Source organism: Colius striatus, chromosome 5 (assembly GCF_028858725.1).
Source record: "Colius striatus isolate bColStr4 chromosome 5, bColStr4.1.hap1, whole genome shotgun sequence".
In the NCBI taxonomy this organism is placed as follows: Eukaryota; Metazoa; Chordata; class Aves; order Coliiformes; family Coliidae; genus Colius; species Colius striatus.
Genome location: NC_084763.1, coordinates 4,967,223 through 4,993,474, shown reverse-complemented (window position 1 = coordinate 4,993,474; position 26,252 = coordinate 4,967,223). Strand labels below are relative to the sequence as shown.

Genomic DNA, 26,252 nt, shown 5'->3' with positions numbered 1-26,252 from the left:
AGCATGTTGCAGGGTCTGCACAGGGATGGTGCTAAGGGAAAAAAAAGAGATCTGAGGTGAGAGCAGACCATGTTATTTGAAGAATGAAGTGGATCTGATCATGAACACAGCCTCCAGTCATTAGACTTTGCATTTGAGGGGAGAATTTCAGAGTAGAAGTTCTCTGGCTCAGGTGAACCACATGTGTCTGGCTGGAAAGCCCAAACAGATGTCAAAGCATGTAAGAGATACAGATGCTCAATGTGTGTGGTGCTCCTTTTCACTCTTCTCCAATAACAGCATCAGTCCCCATCAGCTGAGGAGAAATGGTCAGGTTTTTCATCAGCCATCTCAGAAAAGGGTGGCAGCTCTGGGATCCACACAGCCCATTGGGGGTCGGACTGGATGATCTCTAAAGGTCCCTTCCAACCCCTACCATTCTATGATTCTATGATTGCATTACTGCTACTCTGCTTTGCTTTACTTTGCACATATCTTCATAACAGAAAAACAAATGAGACATCAACAAGAGTAACTCCTTGCCCACAGAGGCTTTACAGCCTCATTTCTCCCTTTACACTGTAACTGCTCATAACTCTTACTCCTCCTTTTTCCTTCTCAAACACACAGAGGAAAGATTTCATCTTTAAAGAACCACTTTAATAACACCAAACAAAAATCAAAGGAAAATAAACCCCACAGATAATGAAAGTTCTTGATTCCATCATCGTGTTTAAATCTCACCAAGGAGTTTGCATAACTGTCATCAAACCCATAAGAATCAAAAAGACTCTGCCTGCTGCGGAAAGCCAGCTTTACTGACAGAGATTGTGCATCTTTGCAGATATCAGGCACTTACAAAGACCATCAGTTTACTGGACCAAAACAGAAGGTATCAATTAATGACAGAGAATTAAGATTCTTTAAGTTAAAGCTTCAGAAAATAAGATAAAAGGATCAATTAAAGGAAAAATGGCTCATTTTAAGACTACATTATGCAAGCAGGTTAATCAGAGGGTCCAACCAAAATAGCCTCAATTTTTACACACATCCTTTTGCTTATGAATTTACTTGAAGTCCTCAGAGGTAGCAGAAGGGAAGCAGTAAATCAGCCTTTGAAGAGGGAACAGATGTAGACTACAAGGCTCCTCTCCATGCTACAGCTGCTTGGACCAGCTTACATTTGAGGGCTCTCTTATAGAGTTCTTCTCACTGCTCCCATAAGAAACTAAAGCAAATTTTTCCATGGTCACTTGCATAGAGGTGAAAAAAAAGAGGTGCACTCAACACTGATAGTAAACTCATTCAGACTAAAGTGATATTGATACTAACCAGGTGAAAAAAAAATCATCTTGAAGTGTCCAGGCTATCGGCAGCTCTGACCTACCAGTCCCTGTGAGCAAAACCAGTAAGGCAGCAGGACCACACACCTCTCCAGGCTCCTCTCCAGTTGCAAAGAAAGAAAAGTGTATGAGGGTTCCTGTAATGTAAGCAGTCTACAAGGGCTACATATGAATGTTGTCTTCCAGCTGAGTTTGATTTCGCAATCCAAGGCAAACTCTGAGGCTTCAGCTTTTATTTTTTAGAGGGAATTTATGTATTTTAAAGTCTTTGAAGAATTTAAGAAGTTACACCAGGCAAATGATTTACTGATTAACACTGAGTCTTTAAAAAAGAGAAGTCTGGCTCAAGAGAAAGGGAAGCAAAGAGTGTGTGGGGGGGAAGGTAAGGAAACACTGAAATCATTATAGATGGTTCAGCCATAAGTCTCTAACAAAGAGTTGGGGGTCATAACGTTCATGCTGTGTGGTTGCATTGATAATGGCTTCATCTACAAATTCTATCTGGCATGCCTGGGTGCTGCAAGGAGAATGCTCCAGCTCCAACACTGTTATGTTGTTTGGTATTGATGAAACAAGAATATTCCTTGGAACAAAAAGGGTCAACTGAGGACCACGGGCTGGCCAGTAGCGACCGAGATTAAAGCCATTGATCCAAATTTGCCCCTGTTAAAAGAAAGAGAGAGAACAACAATGACATTTTAATAACTTGACAGAGATCAAACAATGAAATAGCTTTAAGCACAACACTCTTCACACAGTAACTGAATTTCCTCCATCTTTCAGTGTGATGGAACACATGGATAGAAAATCTGTTCAAGTGAATGCAAGTTACAGGCAAAAGAAACTCAATTCCCTGATGAGTTAATAAAGCCATTGTTAATATCTAAAAAGAAAGTGGTCAGATGCTGCAGTAATTCCAAATATGACAACCCTTAGGAAGACAGACCTGCAGGTTCCTGGCACTGAATTTTGGACCAAGCTAAAGACCAAGGCAAACCTGAAAACTGTATTTGCTTGAAGCTAATTAAAAGGAGAAAGAAGTCACAAAAGAAACAAGAAGATCTCAAAAGAAAAAAAGTAGATCCCAATTCTGTTGTGGTTCTTTGAACAAGTGTAAGGCCACACTACACCTCAGTGGTCCCTTCCTCGTGCATAATTGCATGAAACTGTTACAGCTTGTCCAGGCACAGAGAATTCAGACGTGTATTGTGTCTGTAACAGCTTATTCAACAAAAGAGCTTGAGAAAATAGGCTGCAGCTGTTTTGTTGTAGTTACCTACAACCATTAAAATCTTTGGGAGGTCTGCTAGCATTGATGTAAGTTCAACTAAATTGTTTTTAACTTGGCCTACAATCTCTTTAAATCATTTTTAATGGAGGTGGCCAGAAGTCCTAATTCAAAACATTGTTCTAACGTTAAAAACACCTTAAGTTCAAGAGAAAAAACAAAACCAGGCAAGGGTTAAAAAGGGAAGAAAAAAGGCTATTTATACATCTCAAAATATACACAAAGACAGCTTTTTCCAGTAGGCTGTACATTGGTGACCTGCAGAATGTTTAGGAAAACTGTAAAAGCTCTCCTACTGAGTTGAGCTGAATCTCAGTTTATTAAGCAACACAGAAGGGAGGCTAATATAGCTGATGTTGCAACCTTATCTAGATGAACCTGCTTCTGCAGGGCTGTTGGACTACATGATCTCTGAAAGTCCCTTCCAACCCCTACCATTCTGTGATTCTATGATTTGGATAAAACATTTAACTCCTAACTCCTCCTGAGTGTACTTTCCCTACATGTCAGAAAAGAGTTCAGTGTACAAAAACAAAAGAGCTGGGAACGGATCATTGCATCTGGATTTTCCCCTCTTGCTTTGCCCTTTGGTAATCATAATATAGAAGGAAAACAAAGCAACTCATGGCACTGATAAAAATAATACAACAGTCTGAGCCAGTGGAAAATAAGGGCTTGTATTGCACTCAGTCAATTGTCTGGATGGCTGAAATCAGAAAAACTTTTCAAGACTTACAGAAGCACAACCCAGTGAGTATTGCTGGTCAGGCTCTTGTGGAGGTGCTTTTCTTGTGTTTTCAAGCCATATGAAAACAAATTTTGTGTAACTCAAGAGCCATATTCTAAGGAGCTGGTATGTTTGCAAGTACAGGTGACTCCTCTCAGCTCTGTTTCCACTTCCGTGGTGCAAGATCCTATTTGCACAGTTCTGCCAAGGTGTTAAAACTTCAACCTCAAACTTTTGGTTTTGGAAAAAAAAAAATCAAGTTTATCATGCTCTGTGGCTTGTTTGTGCTGTGTTACAAGGGAAGAGATATTTATTCAAGCTTTGAATCATTCTTTTAATTCAATATTTGGCTTCTGTAGCAGTTTTATAAGAAAACACGGCATTAATGCAACGTTCTCTGACACGAGATGGATTAGTGAATGCACCCACTAGACAAGAGGCTCCCTACTACAGAGAGTGACTGCAACCCTGTGGGAAGGAGTTATCCACTGCATCTGAGTTGTAATGCAGGAGGTATGATTAGAGAAGTCTCTGATTCTAACCTTAATTGGTCTTTGGTTGTAATTCACTTTTGCAGAAAGCTATTAATTTAGTCAACTCCAAACTGTCCTTACTAACACTGCAGTTTCTAAAGACTGCACACTCAGGGAATTTCTATGCCCTAAACCAGCAAATCACAACACTAAACACACTACTACTAACTACCCCCTAGACAAAATAGAGGGGATCTCTATCTTCAGTGACAAGATCTCCTCCAGCAGGGTCAGCAGCTGCAACCCATGATTCCACAGAAATTAAGAAAAGTACTGATTCCAAATCCTCTTTTCTCTTGTTGAGAGGAAAAAAAAGAGTCTGACAAACCTAAGCATGCATTCAGGAGTATGTGTGCTTAAAGGCATCACACTTCCCCAAGTGCAGGTGGAGAAAGTTTTATTAATAGTGATGGGTTTGAAAATGAGGAAGGCAAGGAAGCTTCAGCATAGGTCATGACTGTTAGTGCTGCACCCTACCCTTCCAGGCTGCCCAGCATGCCATATTCCTTGTCTTAATATGCAAAGGCAGGCCTATTACTAGAACTGTCTGTCTTCTTGGTGAGTGTCATTCTCACAGTTTTCCAGATACTCAGGTGAGTGTTAACTCTTCTCCACACCTTGGAATCAGCAATTTATACAGCGCCACTCAAGGAATTAAGGCCCAGATACAGTGGGACCTGAGTGGAATTTACACTCTTCAAGGCTGTTGCTCATTGGTAAAGTTACCTGGAAGTCTTAGTTTTCACACCCAGCATCACTCCAACCTTATGACTCCTGGACTTAGGTCCAATCCCTACTCAACAGCCTTACTTACAGATCATCTGGGATCTCTTCACCTTGACTGCTTTAAAGGCTACACAAGCTACGTAAAAGAGGCTTCTATAGATCAGAGGAAAATACTTCCATCAATGCTTAAGAACTCTTGGACTCATCTGCCATTTCAAAGATGAGTTTGCCAAGAGGCAGGTCATCATGCATCCTGAAGATTTACTATCCATGGGGTCATAACATTTACTGCAGAAGTCTCAGGTTCCAGTTCCTGTGCAAAGAGCTATTTCTGGACTGTATTTAGTGGGTGTAAGATAGACATGCACATATATAAGAACAGGGACGAAGTCACACTTCCTCATCCAAGCTCTGTGTCACCACACTAAGTGCCTGCAACACATCAGTCTTCTGCATATTGGGAAATGCTTTAACCACTACAATACTGCAGATAGAACTCCTTTTCCTGCTCTATTTTAATAGCAGTAAATTAACTGTTTCAGAACAGAACCCTTTTTCTAACACTACCACAGATACTTGTTGAACAAATATGGTGTTTGGGATTTCTTTTGATGCTCCCTTTTTACTCCAATGTCATATATCTTTTGAATATATGTTTCCCTTGACTTAATGGTGTATCTCCATATTTACTTAAACCAAGGAATTCATTTCCTAGTTGTTTAAATACATTTGAGACACTCCACCACTACAGTCACACTCTGCCAATCCAAGAGAGATGGACTTTGATTGTCCATACAAGCTTTAGTAGCTTCCTGAGTGGGCTTCAAGTTTTTATAGCAAAATGCTGTACCTTTGTCCAGCCAGGGAACTTGACATAGGTGTCTTGAGGCAAGTCTGGAATCCCTCCAGGAATTGATAGTGTACCAGTGTAAAAAGCAGGTGCTTCATAAGTCGGTGGATTGTCCGTGGATGCCTTTGGTCCATCAAGGTGGCCATTAATGTCCCGGTTCACTGCTCCATCAATGTCTAGAGGAAAGATTTCCCACTCGACAAGTATATCTTGATCTAGAGTTAAATTTGAAACTAGACCCTAGGAAGAGAAAAAAACAACCCATGACACAAAATATAACATAATTAGCTTATTGAAATAGTTATTAAAATTGTTTGGCTGCAACTATAAATCAGTCAGGAATAAAAACTGAATCAAAGTACTTGTAACAGCTGCCAATCTGTGCAAGAAAAAAAAAGGAAGCATGTGGTCTGCACTCAGTTGTAAGCTTTAAGAATGGTTTCATTTATTCTCTGTCAAAGATCTGTTCCTCTTCCAAGTTTTGAGCTTTCACCGATGCCCAAGTTTTTTCCCCCTAAAACTTTCTTTTCCTGTAACTGTGAAAATCTCTGTTTTGCTTTAAAATTAACATGATTCCAAAAACTGGGGCTTAATAAAGAGCAGAAAAAGCATTAAATATTCTAACTCTGAGATACCATCAAGAGATTTGGTAACACTGAGTCACTAACCAAAGACATTAACCTGCACAGTAGCAGAGAAAGCAGCATTTACTTCCTACAAATCTATAGATAACATACAGTATCACAAAACCAAGGCACATGCCTTGTGACCCTGATTCAGTGAAATGCTTCAAGCTTATGGTCACTTGCAAGGCCACAGGGTCTCTCTTCCCTTCTGTGGAACCATGTAGTTAGCACAATAGAGTACCGGCACAATGAATGCAAACACAGTGTGAGGTCATGACTTGGGAAGGGTGAAAGGAATGTTGTTACCCCTGCACACATCCTAATTGTGTCACAGCAATAGTTTCTAAGGTGGTGTTTCAGTGCAAGGGGCTGATATTAAACTAATGCTGCAGGATCCATATAATAGCTTGAGTAGACCCTGCACAGAAGCTGGTTTTCAGTGCAACTTAAGTTCTGTTGCAAACATCACATGTCAAACAAGCACAGCCACATTTTCTATGGCCTTTTCTATGTTGTGTGTCTGTTCTGATGTCTAATAAGCATTGCGCTCACTCCACAAGCCTCATCATCGGTACAAGCACTAACTGGTTTTCTCTACTCAGACACCCACTTTGAAAGGACAGGAACTTACCTTCCTTATATCAAAACAACATATCTGCATGAAGTGGCAAAAGCTTCTCTAGACAATCTAGACTATAACCTGCAATGAACTGAACAGCACGAGGGAGAGATTCCATGGGAAGAAGCAATGCACGTATTCCTAAGCTCCCTGGGAAAGGCTGCCTCTTCTTCACAAAAGGATCTTGCTTTTAGAGGATTATTTTCACAATGCACTTGTCTATTAAACTTGCTTTCACTCTTAAATCTTTAAAAGGTTGAAGCCTGGTGTAAGTGTGAATCTCAGCTGAACCACAGCAACACTGAGCACCTCTAATTCAACCTCTAAACCTCTGTTCTGATACCCTAATTTAGCACTAAGCACACAGGTTTCCCTATCACCTAGGTTGGTATGAAATAAATGCAACATTTCCAGCGCCTCAAAGGTAAAACACTGGGTAACTGGCTGCTCTCTCTTGCCTCTCAGTAAAGGCAAGGTACCTCGATGAGACAGTATGAACAGAGTTGGCACTGCTGCTACCCACTGAACTTATATGCCACAGGCATAGCTATGCCTCAGTTGATGACACTTTTAATTCAGAGGCTCTCAAACATCCTGCAAGTTCTGATTTTCAAAACTGCACGAGTTCCAAAGTGTAAGGTGAGAAAATCACTTTTGGATATGGTGAAAGCCTGCAGGCTTCCAGCTTAGCAAATGCTGAGTTACATTGTTTTGCCTTGAGATAGCATCTTAGCCTAACTGCAGATACACCTAGAAATCCTCACCACATTAGATAACAGGACAATTAGATTCCTTTAAACCAAGCCTCAGCTTCAATTCTTCTATGCTGCCCTATTTTAATCAATATCTCCTTCTTCAGCAGTACAAACAGGCCCATCCTACTCATGGCAACAATGCACAGGTGTGAGAATGGGAGTTTCTGCCTACTGCTGATCTTGCCAGCCTCTTCCTGGACTGTGCCTTATGACTGAGCTAGATTCTCTGACAGGCCCAAACTTGACCACAGTTTGCTGTTCCATCAAGTAGGCTAGCTCAAGATGAATCCACACTTGGGTTTACTTTTTTTCCCCCTACTTGCAGCCTCAGAAATCCTACTTTCTCACAGCATATGTGCCTCTGACAACTAAATGGAGCTGTTCAGGCACAAGTCTTCGCTGTGATGTTTGTATTTCTCCTGCTCTTACAGCCAAACTAACCAAGAAACACTTTGGACAAGCCTTAATTCTGCTTTGTGACACCTACTGCAGGCAGAATTTAGATGGAGGAAACAGGAGATTCTAATTTACCTGGCATCCCCCTGGCACCAAAAGGCACCACAATCACCAGACAGATGTTAATCCAGACAGTCATTGCAACATTCAACAATTAATCCAAAAGAACACTGCTAAATCAACTTAGGCCAAGTCAAATCTAGCAGTTTGGGGTTTGCAAATCTCCTTTTAATTTGTAATTAAAAGCTTTGTAATTGCTTCATGGGTATTTGTGGCTCAGTAATACAAAAAACCTAAGGTATGCTGTGGCACTGAACACAGCACCAACAAGAGAGGTCTCTACAAGCCTCCTCTCCTTAGCAAACATCACAGCACTGGGCATCCTATAAAGTCTAAACCCAGCAGTTTCCTTTCTGCCCCCACCCTTCCCACTGTTAGATTAGTGGCACTTCCACTGCATTGGGTTTACACAGCAAGGTTTTGGTAGCTGAAGGACTGCAGGGGTGGCTTTTGTGAGAAGACAGTAGGAGCTGACACTGTGACCCTGGTACCACCCCAATGATAACATATTTGTGAAAGAGTTAAAAAAACCCAAATCAAACAGAGAGGAGTGAGAAAGATGGGAGAGAAACAGCCCTGCAGACACACAGGTCAGTGAAGGAGGGAGAGGAGGTGCTCCAGGCACAGGGGCAGAGATTCCCCTGCAGCCTGTGGTCACACCTGGGTAGATCAGATGTCCACCCTGCAGTTAGTGGAGAACTTCATGCCAGAGCACGTGGATCCACTCTGAAAGAAGCTGTAGTCTGTAGAAAGCCCACACCAGAGCAGGTTTGCTGTCAGGACTTGTGACCCAGTGAAGGATCCACACTGGAGCAGTCTGTTTCTGAAGGACTGCACCCTGGGAAGGGACCCACGCTGAAGTGGTTTGTGAAGAACTGCAGCCCACAGAAAGGGCCAACATTGGAGTAATTTGTGAAGGACTTCAGGCCATGGGTGAGGCCTCACACTGGAGCATGGAAGTAGTGCAAGGAAGAAGGAGCAGGTAAGATGAAGTGTTACCAACCGATCATATCTCCCCTGTTCCTTTGTGCTGCTTGTGAGGAGGAGGCAGAAAAATTCAAAGTAAGGCTGAGCCTGGGAAAAAGGGAGGAGGGGGAGGAAGGTGTTTTGAAGATTTTATTTCTCATTATCCTATTCTTTAATTGGCAATAAATTTATTTTCCCAAGTCAAGTCTGTTTTACCCATGATGGTAATTCCTGAGTGATCTCCCTGCCTTTATTTCCACCCATAAACCCTTTGTCATATTTGTTCCCCCTTCCTATTGATAGAGAAGCGATAGAGCGGATGGGTGGGCAGCCAAGGGCAACCCACCACAGCCAGTCATAAGGGGAAGTAACAGTCCCAGAAGCATTCTAAATCTTTCTGATAAATATCTCTAACACCTGATCAGTCCAAACCTGAGCTGCAATTTTGCACAGTGAAGTGCTTGTGAGACAGCCTTTACTACCCACGCTGAAAATGCTGCAAGGAGTACGTGGCTCTGAAGTTCAATGGGACATGGAGAGATGTACAAAAGCATACACATACACACAAACACAAGCCCAGGATTCACAAGCCTTAAACAACCAAGATCTGGAGCAATTTTCAGTCCATTTTTGGAGTTTGCCCAAACAGCTTTGCACATTTTGAAGTGTTAGCTCCCGGCACAACTCAACCCGAAAGTCTTGTGGGCGACACTTTGGTTGACAATGTAAGTGAACCAGCAAAAGAGACCTCTAAAAGATAGCTGTCGGTTTTAAATTCCACCTTGGTTTTGGTGACTGAAAAAGCTCAGATGAAAACTTGAGAGCAGTTGCATTTTTGAGGTAAAGTTACAGCTGTGGAATCCTCATCTTTTTTTCTCTTTCTAACCCACTACTTTCTAACTTGTGGAAAAGAGGAAAAGCCACCACAATCCAGTAAGTCAATTGATCTTACTTACCTTAAAATCATTATTGTATCTACCAAAGTTGACTCTGCCCATATTCTCTACCAAGATGTCCAGGTTTGCTCCAGCCTTCCCAGTTATATTTATAGTCAGTGATTTGTCCCTTTCGAGGACTCCTTGAGGAACCTATATGAATTACATCATGAGGAAGAAAGCAAGAACCATTGAAAACCAGAACTCTGGTTCTCATTCTCTCTTCAACTTGCATGAAAGAAAGAGCATGAAGGAAACCTCCTCTTGCATGCACAAGACACATAAACACAGAAGCTGCTGTGTAAGTATTCACACTACAGGACATGAACTGGATGTGCAGCATTTGTCTAACTGACACCATCTCTCTTCAATTAACTCAATCAGCTGTTAGTATCCTAGTTGGGTTTAACGCACCCAATTCACAGAAAGCAAGTTCTTAAATTTAGTCTAGAGACTAAAAAGCTTTTGGCAATATGAAGTGATTAAAAGAGGCTTCATCTTACAGCCACGCTCACATCAATATTTACTGTTCTTTGTTCCCACTACTTGAGGAAAGAAGAGCTTGAGCTGGACACAGAGGTGAGGACAGACAGCACAGGTTAAAGATTAATTAAAAAACAAGCTATCAAAGTCTGTGACCAGATATTCATTCTCATTAGGCAAGAATAAAACCCTGCTTAAGGGAAGAAAGTTCACATCCTGTACAATAAACTCATATTTTTTTAAAACCTGTGGTCAGAAGCAAGTTTCATAAACTAAGACACAGGCTGAGGCTTCGATTTCCCTCCCCACCCACAAAGGAAAAAGAAGAATTTAACAAGCTAAGCTTTTTTAGTTCATCTATGGAAACACTGTAACAAGGCATCAAGTATAGACACATCCATATATACATAGATATAGGTAAAATGTAGTTTCATAAAATATATGTAAGCCCTTCTAGGTATTTGGTTGTTTGGGGTTACTTTTCACTTAAGTCATGAATCTGTATCTACATTCAAATATGTCAAAATAAAAGGAATCAATTCCATTTCCTTTAGAAATAAGTCACATTTTCTGAATTACAAATATGAACGTTTAACATGAACACTTCCTTATTTCCCTCATGTGATTAAATAAGATGATCTAGTAAATATGGTTTAGTAAACTAAGAGAAAGGAGGAAAAAAAAAGGAAAAAAGCAGACTGTATCCATGGCTTCTGTGAAGGCCACTCCTGGCAGAAATGAACATCAGCAAGCAATGTTTACCCCATCCACAGAGACGTAGGCACGATCATGGACTCCATTCAAAGGTGAAGACAGTTGTGCTGGCTTTGTACAGTTCTTTGGAAGCGTAGTTCTGTACAGCACAAACCCAAAATACTAAGAAAAGAAAAGAAAGGGAAAAAAAAACCCAAATTGACAAATGAACCAAGTCATTCCATAGCTTCAATTCAGGTCATGCATTAGATCTATCCCACATTCCTGCCTACATGCTCTGATTGAAATGTTAACTTCCATCCTCTTCAGATAGCATTTACCACAGATCCCACTTTCAGATCAGAGTTCATTTTGACCATTAAGCAGTGCTTGTTAATTCCTCAGAGTTTCCATTATTACATGTTTCATCAGAACTTTTATGTAACTTTTAAAGCTTGGGTCTTGGCTATGAACGTATTTCCTCAATAAAAAACAAAGCAGTTAGTGACTGACAGTATTCCTTCTTCATTAAAACCAATTAAGAGATGGCTGGAAAATCCCTTGATAACTGAGTTTATAAGATAACTGGACACATTCCTGTGTGACCTGATCTAGGTGGACCTGTTTTAGCAGAGGGGTTGGACTAGATGATCTCTTAAAGGTCCCTTCCAACCCCTACCACTCTGTGATAACTTGTCACTCAGTGCCTATAGATAATATCAACTTGATGGCTATCCATTTATTTTTTAACTACCTGATTTACATCAGGAACGTTTCAGAATCTTTTTTCATTCATTTCTCCATCAGAAAAGAAAGATTAACACCCCTCCCCAATCACTAGATTTGTTCTCATCACAAGGTGAAACAAATTAAAGACAAGAAAAAAAATCACCATCTCTTTCACTCAGTAGCCACAAACCCATTTATCTTCTAGGCCTGGATTAGAACATAGCCCTGGCAGGAAGAAGTGAAAGTAAACCATTTTCATTCTGCTAGAAGTATTATATTTGCATTACATTTGCAACAAGGTGGCCAGAATAGGCCATATTAAAGATATGCCAGGAAGCTCTGCTGACTGCTCCCTTCTCTCAGGAGTTTTCCTAAGCAGGGTGCTAAGGTCAGAGGATGAGAGGGAAAAGCCTACTAGGAATTACATCCAGCCATAACATACTACCTGTAGCTTCTCTCATACCTGTGTATTAATGGCTTGGAAAGGAAAAATCTAAGCTTTGAATCCCTACTTGACTAATGCTATATCCCAGGCATCTGCTGAACCAGTTACTTTCTCCCCCAGCATCACATTCTCTCCAAGTAGTTTATTTTAGCTGTAGGTAATTAGCACCCATGCTCCAGTCTCTGCTATATTTGCACAGAAGTGATCCAGGAGCCATGTAACCTTAATAGAAAGATTGAGTCTCTCAGCAGCAAGGGAAAGATCTTTTATAGGGAAGGAAACATCACAGGGCAACTGATGCAGACTCTGACAGAGAGGGAACACAGGAGAGAATGGGGATCAGTAGAAACCACAGGAAAATGAAGAAAAAGGAATTTTTCCTGTCTCAATCAGGAGGGTTAATGACCTTGACAGTGGGCTGCAACAACTCCAAGAGATTCCCAAAGGCTTCTCTCACTGCATTCTCTTGCCTCACTTTTACATGTAGTAAAAAGAACTACAGATAAGTGGGAAGCCCATATAAATACCAAACAGATTGCATTCCCCAGTCTCCAGGACCCCTAAGATGTATGGGAAAACAGTGTCTCAGCCACTGTGTTCATTCTAATAGCACGTGGGGAGAGGCAAAGGAAAAACAGAATAAGGAAAAATAACAGCAAAGACAGATAGGAAAAAAAGTCTCTTAAGAACCTGAAAAACAATGCAAAAATCCTGGGCACCCTTAGAATCCTACTGCTTCTGTGCTGAGATAAGGGATAAGACACTGGACATATGAAGAGTAACATCACAGAGGGTTGTTCAAATAAACTTTACATGATTACAGCAAAGTGCCTACTGAAGGAATCCTCACCTGCTTTAGCTGAACAAAGGTGAGTGGGTAAGTGCTTTTCACTGGGCCAGCAGACGACAGCCTGTCAAGAATCTCCACCACAGTACCCACCTGCAGCAGAGAAAAAGCAGATCAGGGTATGAAGGTCAATAAATTTCAATCCAAACTGAACAGCTTGCATATCCAGCCACCTACTTAATGTCTCACAGAAGTTCTATAAACAATATATTACCTAAATTTTGCTCAATTATACTTACAAATGTCACTAGTTTCCAGTGAGTTACTCTGGAATCCTTGTGAGCTAAGTAGGGATAAAATTTGGTTCCATCAAGTTATCTGAGATTAATTTATCCTATTTAGTCTTAATTGACTTTAGAAAACTCAAGGCTGTAATTCAGTCACCTGGGACTGATTTCAGTGAGATTGAGAGCAAGGTTGAGGCTAGTCACATGTGTAAGTACTTTGCTGAAGGAGGACTTACATGTGTACAATTCAATCGCTTTTTGTTGCCATCTGCAATTTCCTTTTGCAATTACAGAGTTTTCTTCTCATCTGCAATTCTATCTCAAAGTCCAATATCAATTTGATGTTAGTCAAGATGCACAGTATATGCCTCATGTCTTACAAGCTCAAAAAAAGTTCATTGCACTCATTTTTCGTGCATGACATGAATCTGTTTTGCCAGGACTTTCAGTCTTCAGTAGTAACTGCACATCAGTCACTTAAAATGTTTCTCAAATGCAGATTTGCTTGAGAAAAAAAAAGGGGTTTAAAAAATATTAGGCATTTAAAATGGTGTCAAACTGTGTTCCATAAGAGCATTCACAGCAGTACAAACTTCTGAGGCTTCAATAACAGAATATGAGCGAGTCTTCGAGCCTGCAATGTGTCTGTGTGGCTGTGCAGGCTTGAGAGAGGGTGGTAGGTTTTGGTCACCTCATGGAGAGCCCCAAGGAATTCTTGGTCACAAGAAAATGCCTGCCCCAGCACTGCAACCTGCAGACTGGTAGCTTCTGGAAATGTTATCACTTCTTGGGATGTGGAGAGCTCAAGCAATAGCAAGTAGCAGGCAACCCCGACTTGAGTTGGAGATGGAAGGGAGTTAAGCAAAGAGGATGCTGACTGTAGGTGATACCATTCCTACTGGAGTTCTTTTGTTTCTTTATTTTCATGCTTGATCTTACACTTTGGTTTTGAAGACCTTACTCTGGAGGATAAAAAAGTGTTGCTCTTTTGTGTTTCTACTCATCTGTTGGTTCACAGGTGGAGTTTGTAAAAGTTCTTGGCAATATTTATGACTTCTAAACTTAGCGTTAAGTTTCTGTTGTAACACTGACTGTCCACAAAGCAGCAGTCAACAGGAACTCACAGTAAGAGCAGATCTTGTCTGGGGTTATTTTTGTATGTACCACTGAAGAGTGAAAAGCTGAACAAAAATAATCCCTACAGGTTTCAAAGAAACAAGCTTCTGCCAGCCCAGTCTGTAAGTGAATCACATGCGGTTGATCCGTGTTCAGAACTGAAGCCCCCTTGGTAGCAGGAACTTTAAAAGGTCAAACAGGCACATGTACAAGCTGCTAATACCCAGTTCAGCAAGGCACAGAGCAGCACCTCAAACCTGGCACTTCAGACCTGCCATCTAGATTCCTTAAACTGCTTGGTGGAGGGTCAAACGGCTCCTCTCAAAAAAAGCAAGAAGTGTAGAAGGTGAGAAAGTTCAGGAACAGGCCCCCGCAGTGTGATGGACAGGTCAAAGCTGTGAGGTCTGATCAAGTTTAGTCACTTGACTCCTTTGTAAGACAGCTGTCTGGGCCAGACACTCTGCAGCATTTCTTTCTTGAAGGCATGAAAGTTCATTTTTCTAGGGAAACTGGACATTCCTATCCATGAGAAGAGTCAAACTATGCTCCCAAATGCTGGCAACCTATGACAGCAGCCAGAGTGGTAGGTGTACTGATAATGGTAAGTAATTAGTCACTACCAAACATAAACCAGTTCAGTGTAACCTCATATGGCAACCCTTGTCCTAAAAGGTCTGAAGATACCCACAGGTTGCTGAAAATGATATAGATCTGTTTCAGTATCATTGGTGAATCACTTCTATTAAAAAGGTATTTCTGCCCACCACTTGAGTGAGATGACTTGGAAAAATCCTTATTGCTACCCAATCTTGCCACACTTCAGCTGCCTAACAGATCAGACACGTCACTGACTGGAAAGGTGTCTGACAAGTGACAATTACAGAGTATCAAATCAAACCATTATGAATGCAGTATTCAGTACACCAACTGCAGCAATCAAAACAACTTGTCTGTGCCCAGAAGAACGGATATAGCCAAGTGCATACCTCTTGTCTCTTTCATCCTCTGCTTAATCCATCCTCTACACTCACTGCAGGAACCTAGTTCTCAACTGTAGTTTACAGAAAAGTAGCACTGGCCCTAAGATAGATGATGGTGCTATGGACAAATCACAGCTACTCATGTCCTGACCAAGTTACCCACTGTTGTCAGGATATAACAAGGCCAGGTTCTGCATGTTTTGCCCCTCAGCAGGAAACTTAATTTCTCTCATCAGCTACAGATGTTCACAAATCTTCTAAGAAACTTTATCAATAAGACTTCAAAATTTATGGAAAGTGTTCAGTATTGAAAAAATTAAAACCTGGAAGTATTAAAAAGATACATATATCCTACCTGCTGCTCCTGCTTCAGAAGCATCACCAGCTACAAAGCTGCTCTTTGCTCCTACATCTCATGCTGACCCTCCCACAGCTACACTACTCAGAAATAGGTTAACTTAGACAACTGTGGTTCTCTTGTGTTAATAATATACTCCTTTCAGTTTAGTAAAACTTCAGGCACATACTGCACATTGTAAAAATTCATTTTTTCTATCCAGAGAGCACACCTTTTCCTCATTTTTCCACTATGCTTCCCAACTTCTAAGCTCTGCTCCCTCCTTCCTCAAAGTTTCCTGTCAAGGTTTTCCCCTTTGTTTTGTATGTTCTCTAGAGACTGTCATGACAGCCTCACAAAGAGTTTTTGCACAGAAGCAAACAAGCAGCATCGCAGACAGATGCACAGTGTATTACAAGTGGTTAATTTACCTGCTGCAAGCGAACCTTCCCGTATGCAAATTTGGGGGTTGATGGAGGGATGAGGCCTTCAGGCAATTGCTTGTACTAGAAAAGGAAGGAAGAAACACATGAAATAAAAACAAACATGCTTTAACTGAGTTCTCACTTTCTACTTCACAACTTAGAAAAGTAAGGACTCTGGCTGTAAGTAGATAATCTTACTGTGCTGAAGGCTTACAGCTGTATCTAGTGTAAGATGCAGGGGGTTTTAAGAAAAGAGAAAAAGACTTGACCATGGAGAGAAACAATTTTTAATAACTAATCAACTGGAGTTAGCATTAAAAAGCACGTTGAACAACCAACCTGCCATAGAATCAGTGCCCGTGGAGCCCTCCTGTGGCTAGAGCTTGCATTTCTGCCTTCTACAGCCCTCTTTCCTGCAGGCAGCTGGAGTTAAATCTATCCAGGTCTGTAAGGCAGGATTTCCACCTGATCTTTCCATAGCAGCACTTCCATATGGGAAGTATTAGGCTCTTGTCTTTCATTTCAGTGTTACTATACTCCACCACCACTTGCTAACCCATTACTGCCTGGGCTGGTTTCTTTGAGAAGCAGCCCTTGAGACTGCAGCCTCCTCCACAGCTCCATGAACCCATCAGGTTCCATCATTAGCTTCCCTCTGGTCCTGGTCTAAGCAACTGCCCAATCAATCACAGGGAAACATGACAAGGAAACACTTTAACTGCTGGGCTGTTTCTGTTTACTTCCTGCCCTACATCTCTAGGAAGAACCAATACACAGAGAAGCAGTGAAGTGTCCACCACTTTCCTGGACACCTTTTAGGAACAAGTCTAGATATACCCTAACCATCTCCTTTCTGAGCCTACAATTCTCTTTTCTTCTTGCCATCATCCCCTTTCCTCCATTCCTGTCTCTTGTAATGCCAAACCTTCCCATCTGTTCTTTCACTTTTTTCCTCTCTGCATTTGAAAACAATCAAATCAAGATACTATAGCTTAAAGAAAAACTCTATTCCCCCAAGAAAAGGACATTTCAGCCCAAACAGTGAAGAACAGAAAATGCTGTCAGCAATTAAAAGAAGCTGTAGACTGAAACCCTTCTTCTTCATTACATATATTAGCTGAAGGAAGTGAAGGAAGACTGTAACATGTTAGCTGTGCTGCTACAAGGCAAACAGATTGAACACTATCATTAGTTATAGGCAACTTCATTTTCCTTCATAAGATCCAGCTCAAACTGCAACTGAGTATATAGGCTGTTATGGGTTTAGAACCCACAGCACAGACAGGAAAACTTCACTGAGATCCAGTGGATATGAAAGGTAAGAGATAAACCACAATAACAAAAAAAAAGCTGTCCCATGACCCAACACACCTTAGGTTATACCCAATGCCAGATCTTATCAGGGCTCTCAACTGCACTACAACACTACCTACATTTCAGATAGGGATCTGGCCTTGAAGAAAACAACTGAAAAACAGGAAGTTTGGGAATTTCTCTGGTGATAAAGGCTGTATCAAGACAGGAGGGTTTCCCTTGAAAGGTTATCAAAATTCTCCCATCAATAGAAAGCTTAGAGACAATGGAGAAAATTAACAAAATGATCCTTAGCAGGCCTTCCACAAAGGTACAAAGGCATGCTCAACCCTGGGGAAAGTGTCATACCCTTTTGGGAGATCTACTTCTCTTCCTGTCAAAAAAAGTATCAGTTCTAGCAAATAATGATGTTGCTGGCACTCAACAGGACAGCAAGTACAAGTCTGAGCCTTGTACATGCCTAAGGCTGGTTTTAAGCCTCATCTGAATAGCCTCCAATGCAAGGCTATTAAAGTAAGATACAGGTTCCATGTTTTATTTCCATCTCCAGTTTGCAGAGGTACTGTGCACTTTTACAGCAAGGCAAAGCTGGTCTCACACAAACTTGTTCTCACAAACACCCAGACCCACAACCTGAAGCTTCTTCTACAGACAGCCAAAGCCATAAGCTGCTGGGCATGTCAGGCTGACATTGAGTGATGAGCCTCAGCTGACTGCGTGACTGATTGATGCTGCAAGGGAAAAGCTCTGTTCAGTACTCCAGACAAACCCTTCTTTGCTCCCTTTGTGCCAGCACTGGCTGTCATCTGACTGAGTGAGCCGATTCAGCTTTTAACTGTCTTTGAGTTGGAAGAAAACAAACACAGCAAAAAGCAGAGCTGAATCATTTCTATGTCAGACTGGCATCTGCATCCCCTCCTCTGAAAGGAAGGGGGGAACAACTGGGACAAAAAGGATAGCCAGGGAGGCAGATCCCTTTTGTAACAACAAGCAGTACAGTTGGGCCTTATCACCTTGTTCCTACTTCCTTTACCTGCAGTATATTCAAAAGTAACTTACACCAACACGAGAGCAAGACAGTATGCAGTAGAAGAACCATTCTAAATACATTCTGGGGACACTCACCATACCAATGACTTCCCTCAAGGCAAAATATTTTTCTGTCAGATCTCCCGCTTCGCTCAGTGGAGCATCATAGTCATAACTAGTGGGCTGTGGCATATAGGGCATATTAGCACCTAAGGGAGGAAAAGAAAAGGCAAAAAAACAATAGAAACAGTGGGAGAGTTGGGTTTTTCCCCCACTAAAGGTATCAACTTTCACAGTTCTTTCCAATGGCAGCCAGACTCTGCTACATTTTGATATTCAGTGTAGGCCTTGGTATTTGGGATCTGGTGTAGGGAAACTGTTGCTAATGGAAGACAAGACCCTTCTGAGCTCCCACTGCTCTGTTATGGAGTACCCAGAAATATTCTGAACAAGTTTATCCACGTTTCAACTGTTCCACAGGACTGAGTGAAGCAGAAGTAGCCTTTGAAAAGATAGATACCATAGAGGTATGGTGCAGCCTGCTGGCAACAGAGAGAGAACACGTCATGTGAAAGCAGGCATGGTTTATCCTTTCACAGGCTACATCCCTATCCAATTCATAAACAGCTTCTCTACATCATTACACCCTTAGTATCATCTATATAATTTCTTACCATTCCAATAGGCAAAGTTAGTCCCACCTATAAACATGTACCTAAAAAGGGAAAAGGAAAAGTCATCCACTTAAATCAGGTTTTGCTGAATTGGGAAAAAGATATTCTCCCCCTAAGTGAACCTCTACTGAGCACAGACTTACAGGTTAACGTTAGCACCACGGGCCAGGATTTCATTCAGTGTTTTAGCTATGGTTTGTGCAGGCACAACAGAATGACGGTGCCCCCAGTGATCCAACCATCCAGTGTAAAACTCAGAATTAACCTGAAAGGAGGAAGGGCGAAAGAGGAAGGGAAAACAAGAAGAGGGAACAAGAACAGAATGCAATGTGATTTAAGGTTACTAACTGTAAGAGGGAAGGGGAAAAAAAAAAGACGCCTTGACTCATTTGAGCCATTCTGAAACTACTATAAATACAGCACAGTATACACCAAGACACAAAGTACATACCAACTCAGTCCTTTACACAGCAGACTGTTGGTCAAAGAAATTAAAGGGTTGGTTCACTAACTTGATAGGGACACTTTAAAAACAATTACTTAAGTGCCAAAGGGGGCAGATTTCCATAGAACCTGTCCACATGAACACCTTTCAGATGTTTGGTATTCAAATGAATGATAGGACCAATACACTCTCTGCAGAATACCATTTATATAGACAAGATGGAATGAAAAAGAAAGCTTTCAAATACTCAAACTGTGTTCTAAATTTCACAGCACAGAGATAACCCTGTACCCTCAACGGGCCTTCTGTCTATCAAAACGGTTTCCAGTGATCTCACACTCCATTATAGCTGTGTAAAACCTCTAGGGTTGCTGAAAACAGGAAGCAACTTCTAACCTGCCCTTTTAATTTTGCTTTTAACTTCTACCCACACACACATCTCATTAGCTCATCTAATCATAGTGATGTTTCCACTGCTTTGTAAACATTTGTCTGAGCAAGGAAACGAGATAAAAGTGTATTTGCAGAAGAGGAGTTAATGTGCATTTGACAAACACTGAAGCTCCTCTATTCAGTTTTTATGACTTTGGAAATTATGTCTTTGGAAAGATGTCCCTAAAACCATCCAACACGCTGGTCTCAACTCCCCTCTCACTGCACAACTAGGAGTGAGGCAAGACAAGACGTACCAAAGGGCCTGTGGGTTCACTGCCCCTCTGAGCCAAGAATGCTGCTGTGACATTGCCACCTATAAGCAGACAAAAATAAAACTGAGTTGCTTTATCCATGACTTTTTCATCCTTCATTTTACTAATATAAGTGTCTTATCTCCTTTTCAACATCCAGTCAAAATTCAGACAAGAAAATTACTTCAGCAACACAGGAATCAATACTTCTGATTCCAGTGTTTGAGCTGCAGAACTTATTTCAAATACATCCATCCATCCATGTATGCATGCTTGCATGTATGGCTTTGTCTTTGAGATACACCTTCTGAAAATCCACCTTCTCTCAGGAATGACATCCTGGCACCAAAATGCCTAAGATGTGTCAGAACTGCTACTCGGTCATTGAAAAGTAGAGGTTTGGGGTTGCAACACCGAGTCTATGGGGAAAACAGAAGCCAGGCTATCTCTAAAGAAGAGTTTCACTTCTGATCACGTCTCATGGCTCAAGCCACAGGGATTGGAAATTACTTCCCTAAGTAGCTCACCATCTCATGAATGACACACATGAAGGTATTCACAATCTCAGTCTACTTGTAAGAGAACAGATTCCTGCTAAGCACACGTCTTTGGAGACAAAAAACAAAGAAAAACACCACACACACACAAAAGAAATAGTTATCTTGGAGTTTGTTTCTTGTGTCTTAAAGTCTGTTCTGTCAAGTCCGTGCAGTACATAAACATTTACATCACTAACTCTCCTACCAAAAGGCACTTTCTGAATACACTATGGCTGCTCAGCCTTTCTTCAGGCCTACATCCCAGCAAAACTGTGGGAGCATGCACATTTCTAATCATGATCTTCAGCGGCATTAAGAAGAAATTAACTATAAATGCTGGATTCTGGGACAGGCAGAGGACATTAAAAACAAAGCAAGCAAACCACCACTACAACAAAAATCACCAATGTAAAAAATGATATTAAAAATGAAATCAATGGAATCAAGACCAACTATTACTGCTGCTTTTTAAAAGATATACACTATGAGCAGTGTAAATTGTTTCTTTGTGATTTCATGCTGCAAGGAAGTGATTTTTGCATGTTTAAGAGTACAGTAAATATACACAGACACATATTATCCTATTTAAACCAAGCAGCCAGGTTTGTCACACAGACAATCAACTTGTCCTTGACACAAACACACCAGAACTTTTTGGTAACAAACAGCAATCTCTAACCTGGGGCAAAGTCCACTGTTGCATAAAGACCCTGTAGAGCTCCACATTTCAAGTGAAACTGGCTTGCACCATCAGTTGTGAACAGCACCACCTCATCCCCAAGGTGCTGTCGGAAGAGTTTCAGAAGGGAACGCAGATAGTCATAGTCACAAGCGAAGTAGCTCCCATACTCGTTCTCTACCTGCAGAGTAAAAGCAAGTCAGTAAAGCAGTAGAAAATTTGTCTGCATCTGATACCAAAACAGAAAAACTCAAATCCAACCCTTTCCTTCGTTTGATGGCAATGCTGAAAAATGTCATTTCCACTCCAGAGGAGTCTTCTCCTTCTTCTTCTAGGCAATCATTCCTCTCACCTGTATCTTACAGTGGAGCAATTATTGTGTGGAGGTAATTTTCCTACAAAATCAACCTCCACATAAGAAATCTCTACCCTAGCTACTTAGCAACAGTGAACAAGATCCACTCTCAATTAAAACTGGAGAGTTGTGACCCACCTCCCAAATAGAACAATAAAACCATAGAACAGATTGCAACATGATGAAAACTGCAGCAAAACTGCATTTCCAGGACACAGACACTGACAAAGGGCTCACATGAACAGCAGAGCTCTACAATGGACTCAAAGGACTGAGAGAAGGACAATGCTGCTATTACTGAGAGCTACACATCTTGACCCTTTCCCAAGAGGATGCACTTTCAAGCTCCAGATCCAACACCTGAAGGTAATTTCTGAAAATCTTGTTATAAGCCTCTTATTTCTGCCAAGGGATAATTTTCCCAGAGCCTTTGCTCAATAGACATAATACACTGTTCAAGAAAATTATCTTGGGCATACTACAAGAGTCTCCTAAAATTAAAACGAAAGCTTTTGTTATAGTCAAATACTAAGAATGTGGAACTATCACCACGGCACATGTAGGAGGAGTTTAAGAGAGAGCTGCTCTCCATGAACACACAACATTGGATCCTGAAACATTTACAGCTTGAGTGAGATGTTAAGGACTCAAAACCCTATACTCAAAATTTTGGCCACAAGTTTGAAGCTTACTCCATACTGGCTTTGCTTCTATCTGCAGGTTATCTTCATTCCCCTTTTGCCTGTCAGAGGGTTTCAGGCAATTGTAATGTATTTCAGCTTTATGTTAGAACTGGCATGAAACTTGGATGTAAAAGGCTCCACAAGTTTCCTTTATTGTTTCCTATAGTTGTGGGAAACAACTTAGGCAGAGCAGATGAGTGCTCTCTGAATTCTGGAAACAGTGCATTTGTTTTTCTAGGATAAGAGATTTCACCAGAATCTTTCAGCTACCTGAAACTATTAAGAAACTTCTGAGACATGACCACCCAGCTCCCATGGAGTTTCTCTAAGTGCAGGATAAGCATTCATACTACTTGGGTTCATTTAACTTTCAGGAAGTTACCTGCACCATGATGACTGGACCTCCGTTTTGATACAGGTGAGGCCTCATCTTTGGCAAAAGCACACCCATCCATTTCTCTACTGCTGCCAGATAATCTGTGATACACAAAGTATAAATGTTTCACAACTTTTTTTGCCTCTTTTCTAGTTTTTGCTTTAGATTATATATGGGTAGTTTTTACCTGCTGTTCTCTATATATATAAAGTATAATAGAACAGCATTTAATGAACTGATGTTTCTTGTACATTTATGTCAGCTCCCAGCACAGTTTACTAAAAAACAAAACATTTCAATTCTGATGAACTTCAAGAATTACCAGAGAGACTTCAATATGTTTTACACAGGTTTTCCTAATCCATTGATTAGGAAACAAATTTGAATGTTGCTATGTCTATAATTTTTTTCAACAGATAATTTACCCCACAGTGAGGAGAACTGAAGTCAGATATGAGGTGTAACTTTGTCCCCTAGTACACACTCTAATAACCACATTCATCTCATCCCTCCGTGTTTGGTCCATCACCAGGTGGCACATAAGAATGCTGTAACTGGTTAGGTGCACACTGACCAGTCAGGAAGCATCCCCATGATGAGTGGCCAGTTGGCTGTTGCAAAACCAAAAATAGTCAAAGTAGCCCAGCTGTCTTTTCAACAATGGTGACAGGGGTTTCTCTCTAGGCACCAGTTTTCATGAAACTTGTTAATACTTTGGAACTTTCTACCTTACTTTGTCTTAAGTACTTCTTGAATGCACACTTCAGTTTAAAGTACTGAAGATTTTACTGACAAGATAATTCAGATTTCAGCTTAAATTATCTACTAATGGCCTCAAACAGCAAGTCACTTTGCTCCTAAAGTGCATTTTTGCTAATCCTTCTTGATGTCTCTACCTGAATCAGAAGATCTGAGAACAATAGATGTCTTCTCCAACAGCCAGGCAGGAAGACCTCCCTGTGAAAAGAAAGGGCATCACTTCAGTGACCATTTTTAGGAAATGTAAGAGGAATGTACCCTTTTATCAAAACATATACTGAGACATGAAGACTGATTTTCTACAAGTAATAATTCCCAATGAAAAAGCAAAGTAACCTTGTGTTGTAGGACATTTAGGATGCATGGGTTTTAACATGCTAAAGCAAGAGTCTTGTCCAAGGACACATTGAGTATGGTTGTCTGCTTTAAGACAGAAATATTTCCATTGGATTTCTCATTGAAATGAGATAACTGTTTACAAAAGGCAGTACCATGTCCCACTCTGCACAGATGTAAGGTCCAGCTCTCAGGATAACCAGCAAACCAGTGTCGTTAGCAAGCTGCAGGAAAGACTCTAGATCTCTGTCACCAGAAAAATCATACACGCCTGGCTGGGGTTCATGGTAGTTCCACGGCACATACCTATAAAGAGAGAAGACCACCTTCCATGAGGAAACTGAGACTAAACCAGAGCTCTGAATAACTACTGTTTGCCCTACACACCCCCATAGATTTGTAATGCTGAACTGATCTTCAGATCAGTAAAATACAAAAATAACCCTAGGGCTTTTCTTCTGTGAGGTACTTCATATGGCAGAAGGTATTAATATGGAAATACAGCTTAGGACTTTGCAGTATGTCTGCAGGAGTGCACATCAATGCAGGAACTGTTTTTCAGTAGTGCCATTTTGAAACCATGATGTCTGCTCCAAAATGTAAATAGTTAACAACTCAGCTGCCAGCTGTATAGTAGTGGGAGGTCTGAAGGGATGAAAACCACTCACATAGGAGGTGGTCAACGAGCTTGCCCAAAACAGCACATGACCCCTTATGAATGGATCACCCAGCTTGCACAGGGAACTCCAACAAGGCTAACAGGTTGATGCTGCTGCCACAACAAAGAACTTAAAAATGTCTGGGCCTCAAACAGTATTGCATCTAGGTCCTAAAAGTTTTAATTGGCCAGCAGCAATACAGGCTCTGGAAAAACAGCATGGAAACAACAGTTAAGAGGATGCTAAGGTGACCAAGAGCCTGGAAAAGTACAACTTAATTTCAACCAAGTAATAAAGCTGCGAAACAAGCAGGTAAGTATTTGAAAGAACATCTCTCTCCTACTTCCAGGACTTAGGAAACCACAACCTCACCTCAGAACATCTCACAGAAGATGAATAAACAAAACCACATTTGTTTGCCAGACAACAAAGAAACATGTTATCTACTGTTATGCACAGTGCTGTAGCTTATGTCCCGTGCTTGACAACCACGAGAGCTTTTGCATGGTGCAATACTAAGTGGCTGTCACAGCTTGGACAGGCATTAAAAGTAGTGCAGCCTGAGTAAGGATTCAAGAGAATGGGGAAGCTCATTCTCCATGCATTTCCTTTTTTGGCACCCGGGTTTGTTATCCCTCTAAGACAACTGTTGCCACTGTTCCAGAATGAACAAGTTTCAGCAAAATCTGTAAAACCGAAACTGTGGTTAGTTAAGCAAAGACATTCTCAAGCAACACTTTTCTTACTGTCTGGGTTTGTTCTAGAGTTAATTTCGTAAGAACTACTCAAGAGGGAAAAGAAAGTGCAGAAAACACTGCTTTCAATAAGCAAGAAAAACTGGAACCGTCCCGTGAATGCGTTACTGAAATAGCCACACTCAGACATACATGCACATAAGCATCAAATTAAAACATGATACTCTTGCATCGTTAGTCAATATTATAGCCTCACAAATGTCAAAATCTGAAGCTTCTGTTTGAAAACATAAAGCTTAAAATTGGTATGCCAGGATTAAGTTAAAGCAATGCACTCAGGCATCAAGATGCAGCTTTTTCCCCTCTCTATGTAGTGTATTTTATTTCTTTACCAACCTGCTCTAATTGCTTCTGAAGCACACAATTACCTCACTTGGAGAACAAGCTAAAAGTGCATTTAATGAATATACAAACCAAATGGAAATGCATTCAATGTTAACTTAGTTTTGTGCAGTGTTTTGATTTCAAGCAGATGAGCAAGCCGGTTGCTGACATTTAAGATCAAAGTAGATAAACTAGAATATTTAACAGAAACAAATTAAATGACCAGCCTACCTCAAAGAAGCCAATACTTAGAGTATCATAGTGTGCTTCCACATACCACTACCCAGGTTACCACTGCAGAATCATTTCAGTTTGCTCTAAGCCATAAACACCTAGGTTAGTTTCAAAATTACTGCTTAGAAATACAGAATTCTTTCAAGTTACACATATGTGACTATGGATTTGTCAAGGTCATCTAAACCTGACTTCATTTGTTCAAGGGAAAATTTGCCTAAAGGATTAGAGAAAAGAAAGAAAGGTGATGTTTTCCTCTT

General features: G+C 40.9%; 1 protein-coding gene across 1 annotated transcript in view; it reads right to left on the bottom strand.

The window, feature by feature from the left end:
• Nucleotides 1-617: 617 nt before the first annotated feature.
• Nucleotides 618-26,252, bottom strand: part of GLB1 (galactosidase beta 1) — a 37,484-nt gene continuing 11,849 nt past the window's right edge. Inside the window, exons 3-16 of the mRNA XM_061996949.1 lie at nucleotides 24,176-24,326; nucleotides 23,822-23,882; nucleotides 22,932-23,026; nucleotides 21,512-21,692; nucleotides 20,297-20,355; nucleotides 19,306-19,427; nucleotides 19,163-19,203; nucleotides 18,585-18,697; nucleotides 16,152-16,226; nucleotides 13,064-13,153; nucleotides 11,109-11,222; nucleotides 9,885-10,016; nucleotides 5,447-5,686; nucleotides 618-1,985 (exon numbers count right to left, since the gene is read on the bottom strand). Of these exons, the coding sequence (XP_061852933.1) occupies nucleotides 1,725-1,985; nucleotides 5,447-5,686; nucleotides 9,885-10,016; nucleotides 11,109-11,222; nucleotides 13,064-13,153; nucleotides 16,152-16,226; nucleotides 18,585-18,697; nucleotides 19,163-19,203; nucleotides 19,306-19,427; nucleotides 20,297-20,355; nucleotides 21,512-21,692; nucleotides 22,932-23,026; nucleotides 23,822-23,882; nucleotides 24,176-24,326 (1,735 nt within the window). The 3' untranslated portion in view covers nucleotides 618-1,724. The remainder of the gene's footprint in view (nucleotides 1,986-5,446; nucleotides 5,687-9,884; nucleotides 10,017-11,108; nucleotides 11,223-13,063; nucleotides 13,154-16,151; nucleotides 16,227-18,584; nucleotides 18,698-19,162; nucleotides 19,204-19,305; nucleotides 19,428-20,296; nucleotides 20,356-21,511; nucleotides 21,693-22,931; nucleotides 23,027-23,821; nucleotides 23,883-24,175; nucleotides 24,327-26,252) is intronic.